Consider the following 14,827-nt stretch of genomic DNA (forward strand, 5'->3'; position numbering starts at 1 on the left):
CTAAAGCAAAGATTTAATCATTCCTCGGTGTACCAAAGCAAAGACATTGTCGAGGTCGAATGTTGCCAGATTTGAAGTTAATCTTCAGAATGTATCCATGTTTGAGGATCAGCCGCTTGGCGCTGACCTCAATTAAGTGTGTGCACAAGAGAGACTCACTGGCTGCGCACGGCTCGCACAATTTCTATCACAATTCAAATAATGACTGGGAAAAATTATACATTGAATATATACTGTAGATACTCATTCTATTGGGGGCCGTACTCTTTACATGTGTTATTTTTGCATGGTAAAACTGTGCTACAATTGTAAGATGATGTGCGACGGAAAGATATGGACTGGATTTCAGATTTTTTTTATTACGGACCCAAAGACTTTATCAGCATGAATTAGATGAAGAAAATATATCAATGTTAAATCTGATCTTGAATTTAGTACCATGGCGAATAGGAAAGGACATTTATTTTCCCTGTTCTACTTCATCGTGGAGTTTTGTCTGAGTTCGCAGCAAGTCCTAAGAATTGGTAAGTGGATCTATGGCAGAGCGAATCTGTATGAATTTGCCTTATAATATGTATAAAACAAAAACAAACACAGTTCACCTGCTAGGAATATTTAAGATATTTTTCCATCAGCTCTTATTACCTGATTTTTAGGCACCAAAAAAACAACAAAAAACTCACTAACTATATTTTTCTTATTTTCTTTCTGTCTGCATATGGAATAATCAAGTTTAAGTTTGATAAGCACATTTTACGGCAGCTCAGACATTTTAAGGAGGACTAAAAAACTGATGTGGGGCTGTGCATATTTGAGAATGAGTGGCTAAATGGTGTTATTTTTTATTAATTAATTGCCAAACCACCTCAAATTGCAACATTGAATATGGACGTAAGATATCGGATCAAAGGGTTCATTTTTATCACAGTAATGAAGTGAAGAAAGCAAACTCTAAGTAAAATATCAACAATGATTAAAATCATTTTTCTGCTGCAATATAATGGGTTTAATCACCTTGTGCCACTCATATTCATACTAATTTCCCATTAATTCCTATATTATCTCATAATCTTTGAAGGGCTTTTTGAAAATACAATTTTTGCATTAGTGCACAACAACTGACATTATATTATACAGATTTATTTATATTTTTTACTTATTGCAATTTTACTGTCTTAAAACAGAATGGCTAATTAGATATGTTATCAAAACTACAGCATGTCCTCCCTCTCAAAATTTTAAATCAGTTTTTCATATTGTTAATCTCTCTAAATCATTTCGCACTGTCTGAGGCTGCTTCATCTTTGTAATTTCCTTCATGATCCCCATGCAAGCTCTTAATCTCTCCCATATGGTGTGTGTGGTAGTGAACATTTCCACTTATTGTAGTAAAGGTCAGATTGTCCCGAACATAATATCCCTTCTCTGGAGCTAGTACTAATTGTAAACAAGTTCACAAAGTCCTATAAACAACCAACATTCCTCTTTATGTAGGACTCTTTTTCCTAAATGTGGTACTAGTGTCAAGGACAGCTCACCAATGGTGTTTTTTTTACATGATACACTCCTTTCATACACTGTAAGAAACCAAAATAATATCTTCCCAGTTCGATTTATCTTGCCCAAGATTTTGTGACATTTTGTGACAACATAGTGCGATGGCACTATGTTGGTTCTAGTTTTGTTATACTGAACAGAGAAAGCTCAGTACCTCACATCAAACGAGGCTTCTGCACTGGCTTGAACCTCCATGTTCATTCCCACTGGGAACTGGACCAAGATTGGCGGGATGGAAGGTAAACAGCTCATTATACCTCACTGGCTTTAAGGTGTCCGTTCACACGATAATGAATACAGATGCCCCGAATAGCATGTCCTTGCTTCCCAACCGTAATCCTTTTGTAATATCGATGTAGTATTGCAAAATTAGACTTTGTAATAGAGCTTTGTAACAAGTCCACAGTATCATTAGTGACTATGTTACTAATGTGAAATGCTACTTTAGTTTGTTGCTAGCAGCAGACAGAAAGCTGATTCCTGTGTTTCCTATATGTATATATTTGAAAACATACCCACAAGTGTATCAGAACACCATCTTAAAAAGACAAACATTGAATGTTAAGGAACTCTTTAGGTATTATAGGGTTCTTCCCTTCAGCCTTATTTGGACTCTTGTCACAATCCAATTGGTTTTAACCTGAAACACCTATCAAACTACTTTTTATCATCAAGATAATATTGATGTTTTAAGATGGACACGTTATAGTGTTGACTTGTTTACACAGAACCATATCAGTGTCAGTTCAAAGATAAAAAGTATAATTTGGAATATATTGTACATTTCTTCTTGTCCAGCTGTAGCTTTACTGTCCAATTGCTTTCTAATGGTTTACAGCACAGGATAATCTATCTAGGAGTCTTCTGCAAACGGACATCATTACCTGCTTTATTTATTGCCTACAGAATGATTGAAAATAGATTCCACTCACAGGGTTGGTATAATTTTGCCCTGGGCTATGAAGGTGAGTCACCATCCTCTTGGAGTGGCTACCAGGACAAGCTGGTACTGGATTCCTTGTTTCTGTGAGCCATTTTAGGAGAAATATAGTTTAACATTGTTTGAAGTTTGTAGCTATTTTAAGTTCCCATATCATGGATGTACTTTTATTGTGTGTATTTAGCAGTGAAATTACTTAAAGTTTGACCAACTGTAAGGATATCTTAATGTCCTATAGGGGCTGAAAATGTTGAAACCTTTTGGCTTGCTTACCTGCTGATACAGTACTATAGGCAGTGTTGCCACAGTTACTTTTAAAATCAAGTAAAGTAACTGTACTAAAAGTACAGTTACTTGATTTTAAAAGTAACTTAGTTACTTTACAAGTTACTTGATTTTAAAAGTAACTAAGTTAGATTACAAGTTACTTTATTAGTTACATTCAGCAACTGCCGACAACAACCCCGCCGCCTCAACATAAAAATAGGTGCATTCGACTTCATGCAGTGCCGCCGGTGCTGCATGAAGTCGAACACGCCTATTGTCAACCGTCTCTATAAGTTTGACTGTGCAGTGCTGCAACTCCAAATGTTTCTTCAAATTTGACGTCGTGTTTTTGTAACTTTGTCGCCACCAGCACAGAGTGTACAACGAACCTTGATATTTCCATCTTTAGCTGACAAATACTCAAAATAGTGATTGTATTTCCAACTCGAAAATGCGTATCCCTCTCTCTCCTGCTACATTGTTGTTTGTGTCGCTGAGTGGTAGGTCTACACGTGACGTGACCCTCGTGCTGAAAACGTGACTTAATTGTCGCATAGGCTTTACTCCCAGAGACGCAAGAAGAAATCAAATATATATTTTACTATTAATGACAAAATAGTAACGCACAGTGACAAGTAACTTTAATCTGATTACTGGTTTGGAAATAGTAACGTGTTAGATTACTCATTACTGAAAAAAGTGGTCAGATTAGAGTAACGCGTTACTAAGTAACACGCCTAAACCGTGAAACGGAACGTTTGCGCAGATTAGATCTGGAAAATAATAAATAACTAGAGGGGGTACACTTTCTGGGGAACTTGTAGGGTGTGCTTGCGTCGGTTGCAGATGGGTCCGTTTATTAACTGCAATTTTTACAACTGATATTTCTGTAAATTTTATACAAGTACTTATTTATGAAGATTGCATAGATTTAAAAGCACATTTGTTGCTGCTCATTTACAATTTACAATACAAAAAGTGAAGTTTAGAATAAAACTGTTGTATTCTCATTTCCCCTGTAAGAGGAAATAGTGATAGCAGCCTCAGTTGAAAAGTTGGATCAAACGAAGATGTTGGGCAATCCGGTGTAAAAAATTGTCCTAACCTCTATGACTTAAACGTCACCTTAAGTTTTTCCCTTCTAGTGATATTTTTAAGCATTTAGCCTACTCATATTCACTCATTAAGAACCCCCTTTGAAGCGAGCTATTGTAACAACGTTGTCACCCGCAGTATTTCAGATGGAATCGCGATTCAAACAGTACCATCTGCTAACTGAAAATATGTCCGCAAAAACGTAAATAAGCTTGACATTTATTTAGGGGGAAATGGCTAATTCAAATGAAGTTTTGTGGAAGCGATCATTGTCAGTAACAATGCCAAATGCGACCATTTGGTATATTGTGCTACGAGCAAGCTAGCTGCTGTTGCTAGCCAAACTTCACTGAGGGGATTGTTTGAGTGAGCCAAAAAATAAAAACGTTTCTTTTGACATAGTTAAAGTTTAGTCTGTGGCATTGAAGACAGCGACGCACCACACAAGCTTGAGTTTAAATACATTATTTAATGTGACATTACTTACTGTGCATGCAAGTCTTGAATTGCTTAAATGTATGATGATGCTAGTACACCACGGCACGATACGATACTTGCTGTGCAACAGTCTTACTAGCACATGCACGTCGTATCTAGACAGCGATGCACCACAAAAGCTTGAGTTTAAAGGGGTCATTGATTGCAAAACCGAGTTTACCTTGTCATAGTTGGATAACGACAGTTCGGTGGGTAAAATGGACATACAGTGAACCTCAAAGTCCATCGACACTAAATCCCACAATTTGAAACTGCAGCTGTAAAACGATCGGTTTCGAAAAAAGCCCAACCAATGTTACATACCCTATTAGGAGACCTTACGGAACAGTGTGAAATAATTCTTATTCAATTTCACCCTTTATGAAGACACATCTGCCTGCACACTATCCCCATCCATGCTGTTTCCCTCTCTCCCAGCACAGGTCATGCCAAGGCAGAAATGCATCGGAGTCTCCGGCATGAACCAGTTCTGGGCTGCGTTTCCCGATAACGATGGATCGTAGCTCTTGCATAGGCCAACATCTTTCCAAGACCACGTTTGCGATCTCATAATTCTCACATATTGGCCACAAATGACATTGTGACAAATGACAAACACATAAGTAATGAGTAAGTCTTCAACATGGAATCATTGTTTCTGACATAAATAATCAACTCTACTTTAATTGATGGTTGATCAACTAGAGAGGGTACAATTTCTGGGTAAATTGTAGGGTGTGCTTGCTTGCGTCGGTTGCACAGGGGTCCGTTTTTTATTGACATTTTTACAACTGATATTTATGTATATTTTATATAAAAATGCATACTTATTATTTATAAAGATTACATAGATTTAAAAGCATTTTTTTTGCTGCTCATTTACAACTCTAAATACGAGTGAAGTGTAGAATGAAATAGATGTCTTCTCATTTCCCCTGCAAGAGGCAGCCTCATAGTTGAATCAAAACGAATACATTTGGCAGACCGGTGTAAAAATTGACCTAATCTCTATGACTTAAACGTCCTTTTAAGTTTTTCCCTTCTCGTGATAATTTCAGGCATTTAGCGTCTCATATTGCATTCATTCATTAATAAAGAACCCCCTTTGAGGATTATTCTACGACGTTACCAGCAGTAGAAGATGGAATCGCGATTCAAACAGTACCATCTGCTAACTGAAAATATGCCCCCAAAACGTTAATAAGCTTGACATTTATTTAGTGGAAAAAAAGCTCACTGGTAGCGATCATTGTCTGTAACAACACAAAATGCGATATAGCCCTGTGTGGAGAAGCTGCCCCGGTAAATTGTACTACTACACAGGGTTCCCGGTGGGCCGCTTCACTTGTGGGCCGGTCGAGGATTTTTTTGTTGTTGACATTTGTCACGTTAGTCTATCTTCTCTTAAAGTAGGCTACACACGTTCCGCATTCTGACACCTCAGCCTCTGCATGGGTTGTATCCAGTGGCGTTTTTATATGTAAAAAATTGGCGGGGCACAAACCATTTCGAAATATAGGATACATACCATTAAAGCTACAAAACTCCCTCTTGCTACTGATGTGTTTATTTAACACATCAACAAACAGCGTGGCTCCACAAAACACTTTTAAGGACAGAGCGGCTTGCTTCTACCAGGTGTTGTAGTAGCCTACACACGCCTACTTGAGAGACCTTCTTGTGTAATTGCTCTCCTTCTCTCACTCACACATGTAAAATTACCACTGTCACATTTGCAAACCTAAATTAGGAATGCAACCAAGCTCAGAACCAATTTGCCTACAGGGCCATACCCGAACAGCAATGAGCTCAACACCACTGACGGCCCCAACAAAGCGGAAATGTTTTGACTAAAGGTTCAATAAACACTAAAATAACAAAAAACTGAATTTTCTGTCTATTAGTTGATGTGTCAGGCTTCACAGGGTTAAGCATCTGGGGGCTTGTTTCAATAACTATATGGGGCCCTACCCACATGTAACATAATAGAGCAGAAAGCGCAAGGATTCCTGTTGGTTTGCATCAATGGTTTATTATTTAATTATGTGCACTTTCATCTTCATGAACAGGCAACTAAACATAGAAATAATCCAACCTTATTTGATTAAAACGATATACATACAGCGTTTTATGTTGGAATAAGCCTCGCCCTTTCGGTAACTTCACTGCTTAGCTAATTGATAAGCGCAGTATATTTTCAGCTGTCTGGGCTGACTCAAACATCCCCTCAACTTGAATTATTTAACAAAAGCAAAGAAGAAAAAGGGTCTGACACTGAACCGAACTTAGACTACTGGTATCATAAATAGCAACGATGGGCTCCGCGTTTCAGCACGGTGGACATGCAGGTCACCGGGCGCAGGGTTAGAGCTAGCTCTACAGATACTGGACCAAAGAAAGAGGTCACTTTTGGTAGACTGAATAAGCTTTTCTTTTGTTGTCCGATATGTTCAGCACCACTGGCATATGTACGTTTCATTTCTTTTCCTGCTCAAACTAACATTTTAACCTTCAGATCGCTTAAACCGGTCACGGGGGTGGTAAACGTCGCCATGGTAACCGCGAGTTCGACCAATCAGAGATATCAGTGTTGTTTTGCTTAGGATTTTGGGTAGTGTAGTATTCCAACAGAAGATAGCAAAAAAAGACTACTCGTTCTTCTTCTTGCCGACTAATGTTGTCGCCAGACAGACAGACAGCCAATCAGGTATGAAATACAAGATGACGCTGTGGTGGGGCTACCGGCTCTCTGCCCCACTTGGCATCAAATTCGTGTGATCTACATTGATGGATTAATTCTGATGTAGCGCCCCCTAGTGTACAGCAGACAACGCCACCCCTAAACTTGTCTTTGCTAATGCCAGAGCAAGGGGAACTCTGAACTAATAATCTGTACAGACAGAGGTTCTTAGAAAAGTATAAAAATACAGTCTTTATTAGTATAGAGGTGTTGGTTTGGTTGATCAACAGGTAAAACAAATAAAGCAAATCAATACACTAGTTAGGCTATGAGCAACACCACAATCATGCGTGCAGAGAACAGCAACCAACAATGCCGGCTGCAGTTGAACAAGTCTAAAAACATAAACAGACAATTAATACGGGTCGGTCACATTTCATAGTTAATACAGGTCACATTTCATAGTTAATACAATGTGATCTGGATTCAGTCAGCACCCATTACAGAATAAATATGCCATAGCGCCAATGCGCCCATATCTACGCACATTCATCAGGGCAACAAAGCGAAAATGAGCTACACGACTGCGGGCAGAGCATAACTCGTACCTGCCGCTACGTCACAATTTGCGAGGAGCGCTACGCTTGTAGCGTTTGGCAGCCACAATACCCAGCGGGTGCTTGTCTACGGACAGTCACGCAACCACTGGTACACCACGGTTTGATCAGCGTCTGCACCTCCACACACACTATTGAAACAAACATTTTAGTACGCTCACCCACAGTAAACTCATAGTCGAGGACAAAAACGATTCGACATACCTTCGTATTTTAAGACAGCACCCAGATCATGGCTTACATCACACCAGTGCCAGCAGCAGAGTGACACCCTACCGGTGTAAGGACCCCAGGTACGCCTACCTCTACGGCAATTAAGTGGCCCACTAGACGCCCACTCCACTCCCAATTAGTGACGTCATTGGCACTGGAAAAGAGCGCACAGAGGAGAGAGAGAAAGAGAGACTAAAGGAACCCAGTCCTAGCCTGGTGCACAGGCTACAATCAGCATGCGTATTAATACTTTCCCACGTCCAATGTACATTGCATTGTGAGAGAGGGGCTAGCCCCACCAGAGCCCCACCTTCACGATTAGCCTCTGCTAACTCGAATCGGCAGAACGCAGTCTGAAGCAGCAAGGCAGGGACCAATGAACAGGAAATAAAATCCTAACACAAACTAATGAAACGAAACAATTTAGGAAGATGCTATATTCATAGATAATAAATGATTCAAAGTAAACGGAAAAAAATTGAGAAATAAAAAATAACATAATTTTGTTGCAATTCTTTCTGTTGATAACAGGTGGGGCACTGCCATGTGAGGGAGTTCTCCCCTCCCAAATAGAGTTGGTTGGGTCCATAGCGCGTCTTTTCCAAAAGGTTTTCTCAGATAGGCTACCGATAGCTGGAACGGGCGGCCCTACCGTAACGATACGCGTCAGGGAGGATGGATGGGAGCAGGGCCGGAGTGATGGCATCACAAGACAAGGTTTTACCAATTGAAAAACGAATTTTGCGCTCAAATAATCAAATAATGGCCACAAATTTTTGTAGAAGTCCATATCTTGCATCACATCAGACCCATACGTCCTAGGTTGGGGCATAGCTCCGAATGTTTACAACGTCTGGCTCCGTGCCGGATTAACACTCGGATCGTTAAGCAGTCTCAAAAATTGTATCAATATAAAAAATAATACAATCCCTTTCTGTAATCATGATACCCCCCAGAAAGGTTCACTGCACCCACAGTCAAAGCAGGCTGCATCCGGCCCTGTTTGGTATACAAAAAAAAGGTCCGGTCTTGGGGCTGAAACTCCCGGGCTGAAAAGTGGCCCCACTCCGGCCCTGCTACTACAGTACAGTACTAGACTACTGCTGTGTTCGTCTTGGTAGCTATTGCGTTGGTTGAATTCGATTTAACGTTCCGTTGTACGGTTTAGGCTGAAATTAATTATTTTAATGAACAGATTGACAAAGTTTAGGCTGTGGCAATGAGGTTAGTAGTCAGATAGACTTTTGATATAAGTAAGGGGAGTGCCGAACATGTTCTGTCGCCGTTTGACTTCCTAAACAGTTGTGTAGATGTTTTTGTAGTGTCTCGCGTCTACAGCGCTGCAATGAGCAACTCTGGTTTGAAACCACAGGTAATGATAATTTCACCAACAAATCGTTTACTTGTAATGAAATGTCATAATAAATCCTACAACGAAAATGTATTTGTGAGGAATGTTTATTTAACGATTGAAAACAGATGCATCATAGACGCTGTAGTATATGTTTCCCGGGCAACAGAGGCTAATGTCATGATGCTAATACTTCAGTGAAATAGTAGACTACTGTTTCCCAAAAAATAGATGTACTCCTAAATAATATCAGCTTATATTGTACATTACACATCACAATTGTGTGTCATATCACAAAGTAAAATGAGTAAATAGTTATTACCCTGGCCTCTTTACTAGTGGCGTTTCTGCAGCTGCCTTGCAGTAAAGCTATAGTTAGCCTAGCTATCCCCCAAGTTAACAGATGCAAAACAAATGTTCTGCTACAGTTAGTCACGCGTGTTTTTGTGACGTTAGTGACGTAGTGACATTAGTAATGTCAGTGACTGAGAACAAGTTAGCCACCGTTAGCTTCACTTTTCGCCACAAAAACGTAATTTGAACTTTTGAACCATCCAACGGAACGTAAATAAAAATACAACCAACGCAATCGCTACCAAGACGAACCTTTTGACACCGCCGCTGTGTATGTAGTCCAAATATTGACTGATCCTTAGGGGGGCAAAAATAAACAATAAATAATATATATGTGAGAGAACAAAGGTTGTGCCCTTGCCGAAGGCAAAGCACACCCAACTAGAGAGGGTACAATTTCTGGGGAAATTGTAGGGTGTGCTTGCTTGCGTCGGTTGCACAGGGGTCCGTTTTTGAATGACATTTTTACAACTGATTTCTGTATATTTTATATGAAAATGCATACTTATTATTTGTAAAGATTAAATAGATTTAAAAGCATTTTTTTTTTGCTGCTCATTTACAACTGAAAATACGAGTGAAGTGTAGAATGAAATAGATGTCTTCTCATTTCCCCTGCAAGAGGCAGCCTCATCGTTGAATCAAAACGAATAAATTTGGCAGACCGGTGTAAAAATTGACCTAATCTCTATGACTTAAACGTCATTTTAAGTTTTTCCCTTCTCATGATATTTTCAAGCATTTAGCCTACTCATTGCATTCATTCATTAATAAAGAACCCCCTTTGAAGATTATTCTACGACGTTACCCGGTAGTAGAAGATGGAATCGCGATTCAAACAGTACCATCTGCTAACTGAAAATATGCCCCCCAAAACGTAAATAAGCTTGACATTTATTTAGAGGAAAATCGCTCATTCATAAAAAGTAGGTACCCAGCTAACAAGGGACGTCCTGGGGACGTTCGGTGACGTTCCTATTTGGTCCCCTATAGGTTATACCGTGACGTTATCCGTAGGACGTCCTTAGGACGTCCTTAGGACGTTATTAAAGTTCCTAAAAAGGTCACAATTTAGTCAGTTATAGACATTTATTTTTAAACTTTCAGGGGACGTTCCAGGAACGTCCGTGGTTGGTTATGATACGACGTTATGTTAAAAAAATGTTGGGGACATTCGGGACGTTCCAGGAACGTCCCTGGTTGGTTATGATATGACATTATGTTAAAAACGTTCGGGGGACATTCGTGACGTTCCAGGAACGTCCCTGGTTGGTTATGATACGACATTATGTTAAAAAATTTCGGGGACATTCGGGACGTTCCAGGAACGTCCCTGGTTGGTTATGATATGACATTATGTTTAAAACTTTCGGGGGGTTCCAGAACGTCATTCGTTGGTCATAACCTAACCATCTAAATTCCGAACGGATATTTTCGTTTGTGTGTCATTCTGTGATGTGACTTGCTCGAGCTATAGCCTACTGTCACTGTGGAAACTGTACAGTATTAAATCAATTGTTTATGTATGGTACCAATAACTTGCATTTGAGCGAAGTATATCATTAGTAATAAATAATTTGGTGATGTACCATCACTGAAACAAAACATCTAAGCTGGATCCAGCCTATCCAAGCACCAGCTGCGTCTCTAGAAATGTTCCATATAGCCTATTACAACACATCTCTCGCGGACGTCACCGCTCGTGACCTGAACACTGTTGTTGAGTGAAGAAGTTGTTGAGAGACAGCAAAACTTTTTGATCCCGCATCCTTCATTTATAGCTATAATACCGTGTGATAATCAATTCGTGTAAATATATCTTCAACTTAAGTTTTAGTGTTGATAGTATAGTTCTTTGTTATTGTGTTTTTAATAGTGTTTTTTGTGTAGTTGGCTAGTTTAGAGTAATTTAGCGCACTCCTGTGAAGGTGGGCCACCCGAAGGACAGAATTTAAGGTAAATATGTTTTAATACAAACTTTAGCTCTGCTATCTATGTATTTGTATGTTTATCCAACGTGAAATAGCCATATCGAACATAAATGTATATTAATTTCTAGCCAATTTGAGTTGGCACTGGTTTTCTAATTCGGCTAAATTGAGACGTCGTACAGTACTGTATCGTCTTAATTTGTACAGTACAGTACTGTACTGTAGCTAACAATCTTATCGATAGCACTAGCTAGCTCTAAATCGGATGCCTACACACTAGTGGTGTCGTCTCTTTAAGGATACAGAAAATACAAAACAGCTGAAGCTACTTTTGGACAGGTGAAGGCTACAGCTCTAGCTAGTCAAGTAGCTCTAGAGTAGCAAGCTACTTTTGGACAGTTAGACTAGAGCTACTGTACAATGAACCAAGACGTTTTGCAAGAAAAGTAGCTATCATAATGACAGTTGGCTGTCATTGCCACTTAGCGTCATGGTTGTCCTGGTTACGGACTCAGACGCGCATGATCTCTACTTACTCTTGCTACGTCGGACAAGCTCTAAATCGGATGCCTACACACCAGTGGTGTCGTCTCTTTAAGGATACAGAAAATACAAAACAGCAGAAGCTACTTTTGGACAGGTGAAGGCCACAGCTCTAGCTAGTCAAGTAGCGTTAGCTCTACTGTAGAATAGCAAGCTACTTTTGGACAGTTATCTCTAGACTATAGCTACAATAAACCAAGACGTTTTGCAAGAAAAGTATCATAATGACATGCTACGTTGCTACGTCGGACAAATGTTCACAATGAGTAGATGAAGGAAAGTTGATTATCACTAGCTAGATGGTTGTAAATATCTGGATACTGAAGGTCAGGGAAGCTTTCCGTTTCACTTGTTACGGTCCTAAAAATAACTCCAGGAGCATATGGATACAATACACTTCCACTTAATGTTCTTTGCATTTGATCTGCTGTCTAACTGTAGCTAATTCATGTTGCAGGTGTTGATTCCGGACGTACTGGTGGAGGACGAGGAGGAAGAGGAGGGAGAGGATGAGGAGGGGTTGACACAATTAAATATAAGAAAATTAATTCAGGCTTTTAAAATGCATTTGAATAAAGTGTTTGTTTATACTGTAAATCGTGTTTTTTCTTTTATAAGCATACACATAATAAGTTACAATACAGCCTGTTATACAAGTAGATTTTTTTAAATAAAGAAGTTAAATTACATTGTTGAGTTTAAGTGAACACATTCAGTTTAGTTTTGCACTATAGGCTAATATGCATTGTATACTTTGTATACAATACATATCCATTATATGCATAAATGAGACTATAAATTAAGGTTCAGAAATTGATTCTGCATTTGGTATGCGAAAGTTATCAGGACGTCGCAAGGGAACGTCCCCATGACGTCGCAGACAAACGTCCCCTGAACGTCCCCTAAATGTTATGAGGACGTTACATGGACGTCCCGGGGACGTTTGTCTGCGTCCCGGGACCTTCAGGGGACCCTACAAAAAGACGTCATGGGGACGTTCCCTTGCGACGTCCTGATAACATTCGGGGACGTTCAGGGGACGTCCTGGGGACGTCATTTTGTTAGCTGGGTAGCGATCATTGTCAGTAACAACGCAAAATGCGATATAGCCCTGTGTGGAGAAGCTGCCCCGGTAAATTGTACTACTACAGTACAGTAGACTACTGCTGTGTTCGTCTTGGTAGCGATTGCGTTGGTTGAATTGGATTTAACGTTCCGTTGTACGGTTTAGGCTGAAATTAATTATTTTCATGAACAGATTGACAACATTTAGGCTGTGGCAATGAAGTTCAGGTTAGTAGTTAGATAGACTTTTGATTTAAGTAAGGGGAGTGCCGAACATTTTCTGTCGCCGTTTGACTTCCTAAACAGCTGTGTACTGTAGCTAGATGTTTTTGTAGTGTGTCTCGCGTAAGCTACAGCGTTGCAGTGAGCTACACTGGTTTGAAACCACAGGTAATGGTAATTTCACCAACAAATCGTTTACTAATGTCAGAATAAATCCTACAACGAAAATGTATATGTGAGGAATGTTTAATTTAACGATTGAAAACAGATACATCATAGACCACTGTAGTATGTGTTGCCCGGGCAACACAGGCTAATGTCATGATGCTAATATTTCAGTGAAATAGTAGACTACTGTTTCCGAAAGTAGATGTACTTCCTTAATAATATCAGCTTATATTGTACATTACACATCACAATTGTGTGTCATATCACAAAGTAAAATGAGTAAATATTTATCACCCTGGCCTCTTTGCTTGTGGCGTTTCTGCAGCTGCCTTGCAGTAAAGCTATAGTTAGCCTAGCTATCCCCCAAGTTAACAGATGCGAAACGAATGTTCTGCCAAAGGTAGTCACGCGTGTTTTCGTGACGTTAGTGACGTTAGTAACGTCAGTGACTGTGGCTAGCAAATAAGCCACCGTTAGCTTCACTTTTCGCCACAAAAACTTAACTTAAGCCCAAACCATGCAACGGAACGTAAATTCCAATAGAAGCAACTCAATCGCTACCAAGACGAAACTTTTGACACCTACGTTGTCTATGTAGGCCAAATATTGACTGAGTTTTAGGGGGGCAAAAAGAATTAAAAAAATAAATAATAATAATAATATATATGTGAGAGAACAAAGGTTGTGCCCTTGCCGAAGGCAAAGCACACCCAATTATACTCATTATGAGTGTAAGATATGTCAAATGACATCATGATATCATGCTGCTCCTGAACCACATAGAAGCAGACATGCAGAGGCTAACAAGGAGATCCTTTGCACTGACCCCTGCAACCCAACTACTGGCAGTGTTAAGGTTCTATGCCACTGGCAGTTTTCTGGAGGTTATTGGAGATGGACATGGGCTCTCCAAGGCCTCAGTGTCAAGATCTGTGCAGGCTGTCACAACTGCATTTCTTTGCCACATCCCAGACCACATCCAATTCCCCACAACCAGAGGGGACAACTCTTAAGTGCAGGACTTAGGCTATCTTCAATGGCTTTTATGATTTTTGTATGACTTTTCACTCTCCCAGCCCCTTCACCCTGTGTGACTTCCCAGTCAACCCTGTGGAGTCTTTCCATTTCCTGGGCGCCACCATCTCCTAACATCAGGCTCGGTTCTGCCACCAGCCTGTTCATCCACCGGGCTTGGCGTGCTACCAGCCCTATAATTATAATAAACATCTTCAATGTTCAATTGTTGTTGTGTTATTGTACTTGTAAAGGCGTTGCGTTAATGCATTTCTAGTTACTATTGCACATTACAACAGCCATATTTCAATTTTATAGTATTTTGAATAAGAA

At 39.8% G+C, this 14,827-nt stretch overlaps 1 protein-coding gene across 1 annotated transcript in view; it reads left to right on the forward strand.

Moving 5' to 3' along the window:
- The first annotated feature begins 439 nt into the window (after nucleotides 1–439).
- The window catches only part of LOC136945816 (glutamate receptor ionotropic, kainate 1), a 58,252-nt gene continuing 43,864 nt past the window's right edge, over nucleotides 440–14,827 (forward strand). The window contains exon 1 of the mRNA XM_067239890.1: nucleotides 440–524. Within this exon, the coding sequence (XP_067095991.1) occupies nucleotides 440–524 (85 nt within the window). The remainder of the gene's footprint in view (nucleotides 525–14,827) is intronic.

This window comes from Osmerus mordax, chromosome 7 (genome assembly GCF_038355195.1).
Source record: "Osmerus mordax isolate fOsmMor3 chromosome 7, fOsmMor3.pri, whole genome shotgun sequence".
In the NCBI taxonomy this organism is placed as follows: domain Eukaryota; kingdom Metazoa; phylum Chordata; class Actinopteri; order Osmeriformes; family Osmeridae; genus Osmerus; species Osmerus mordax.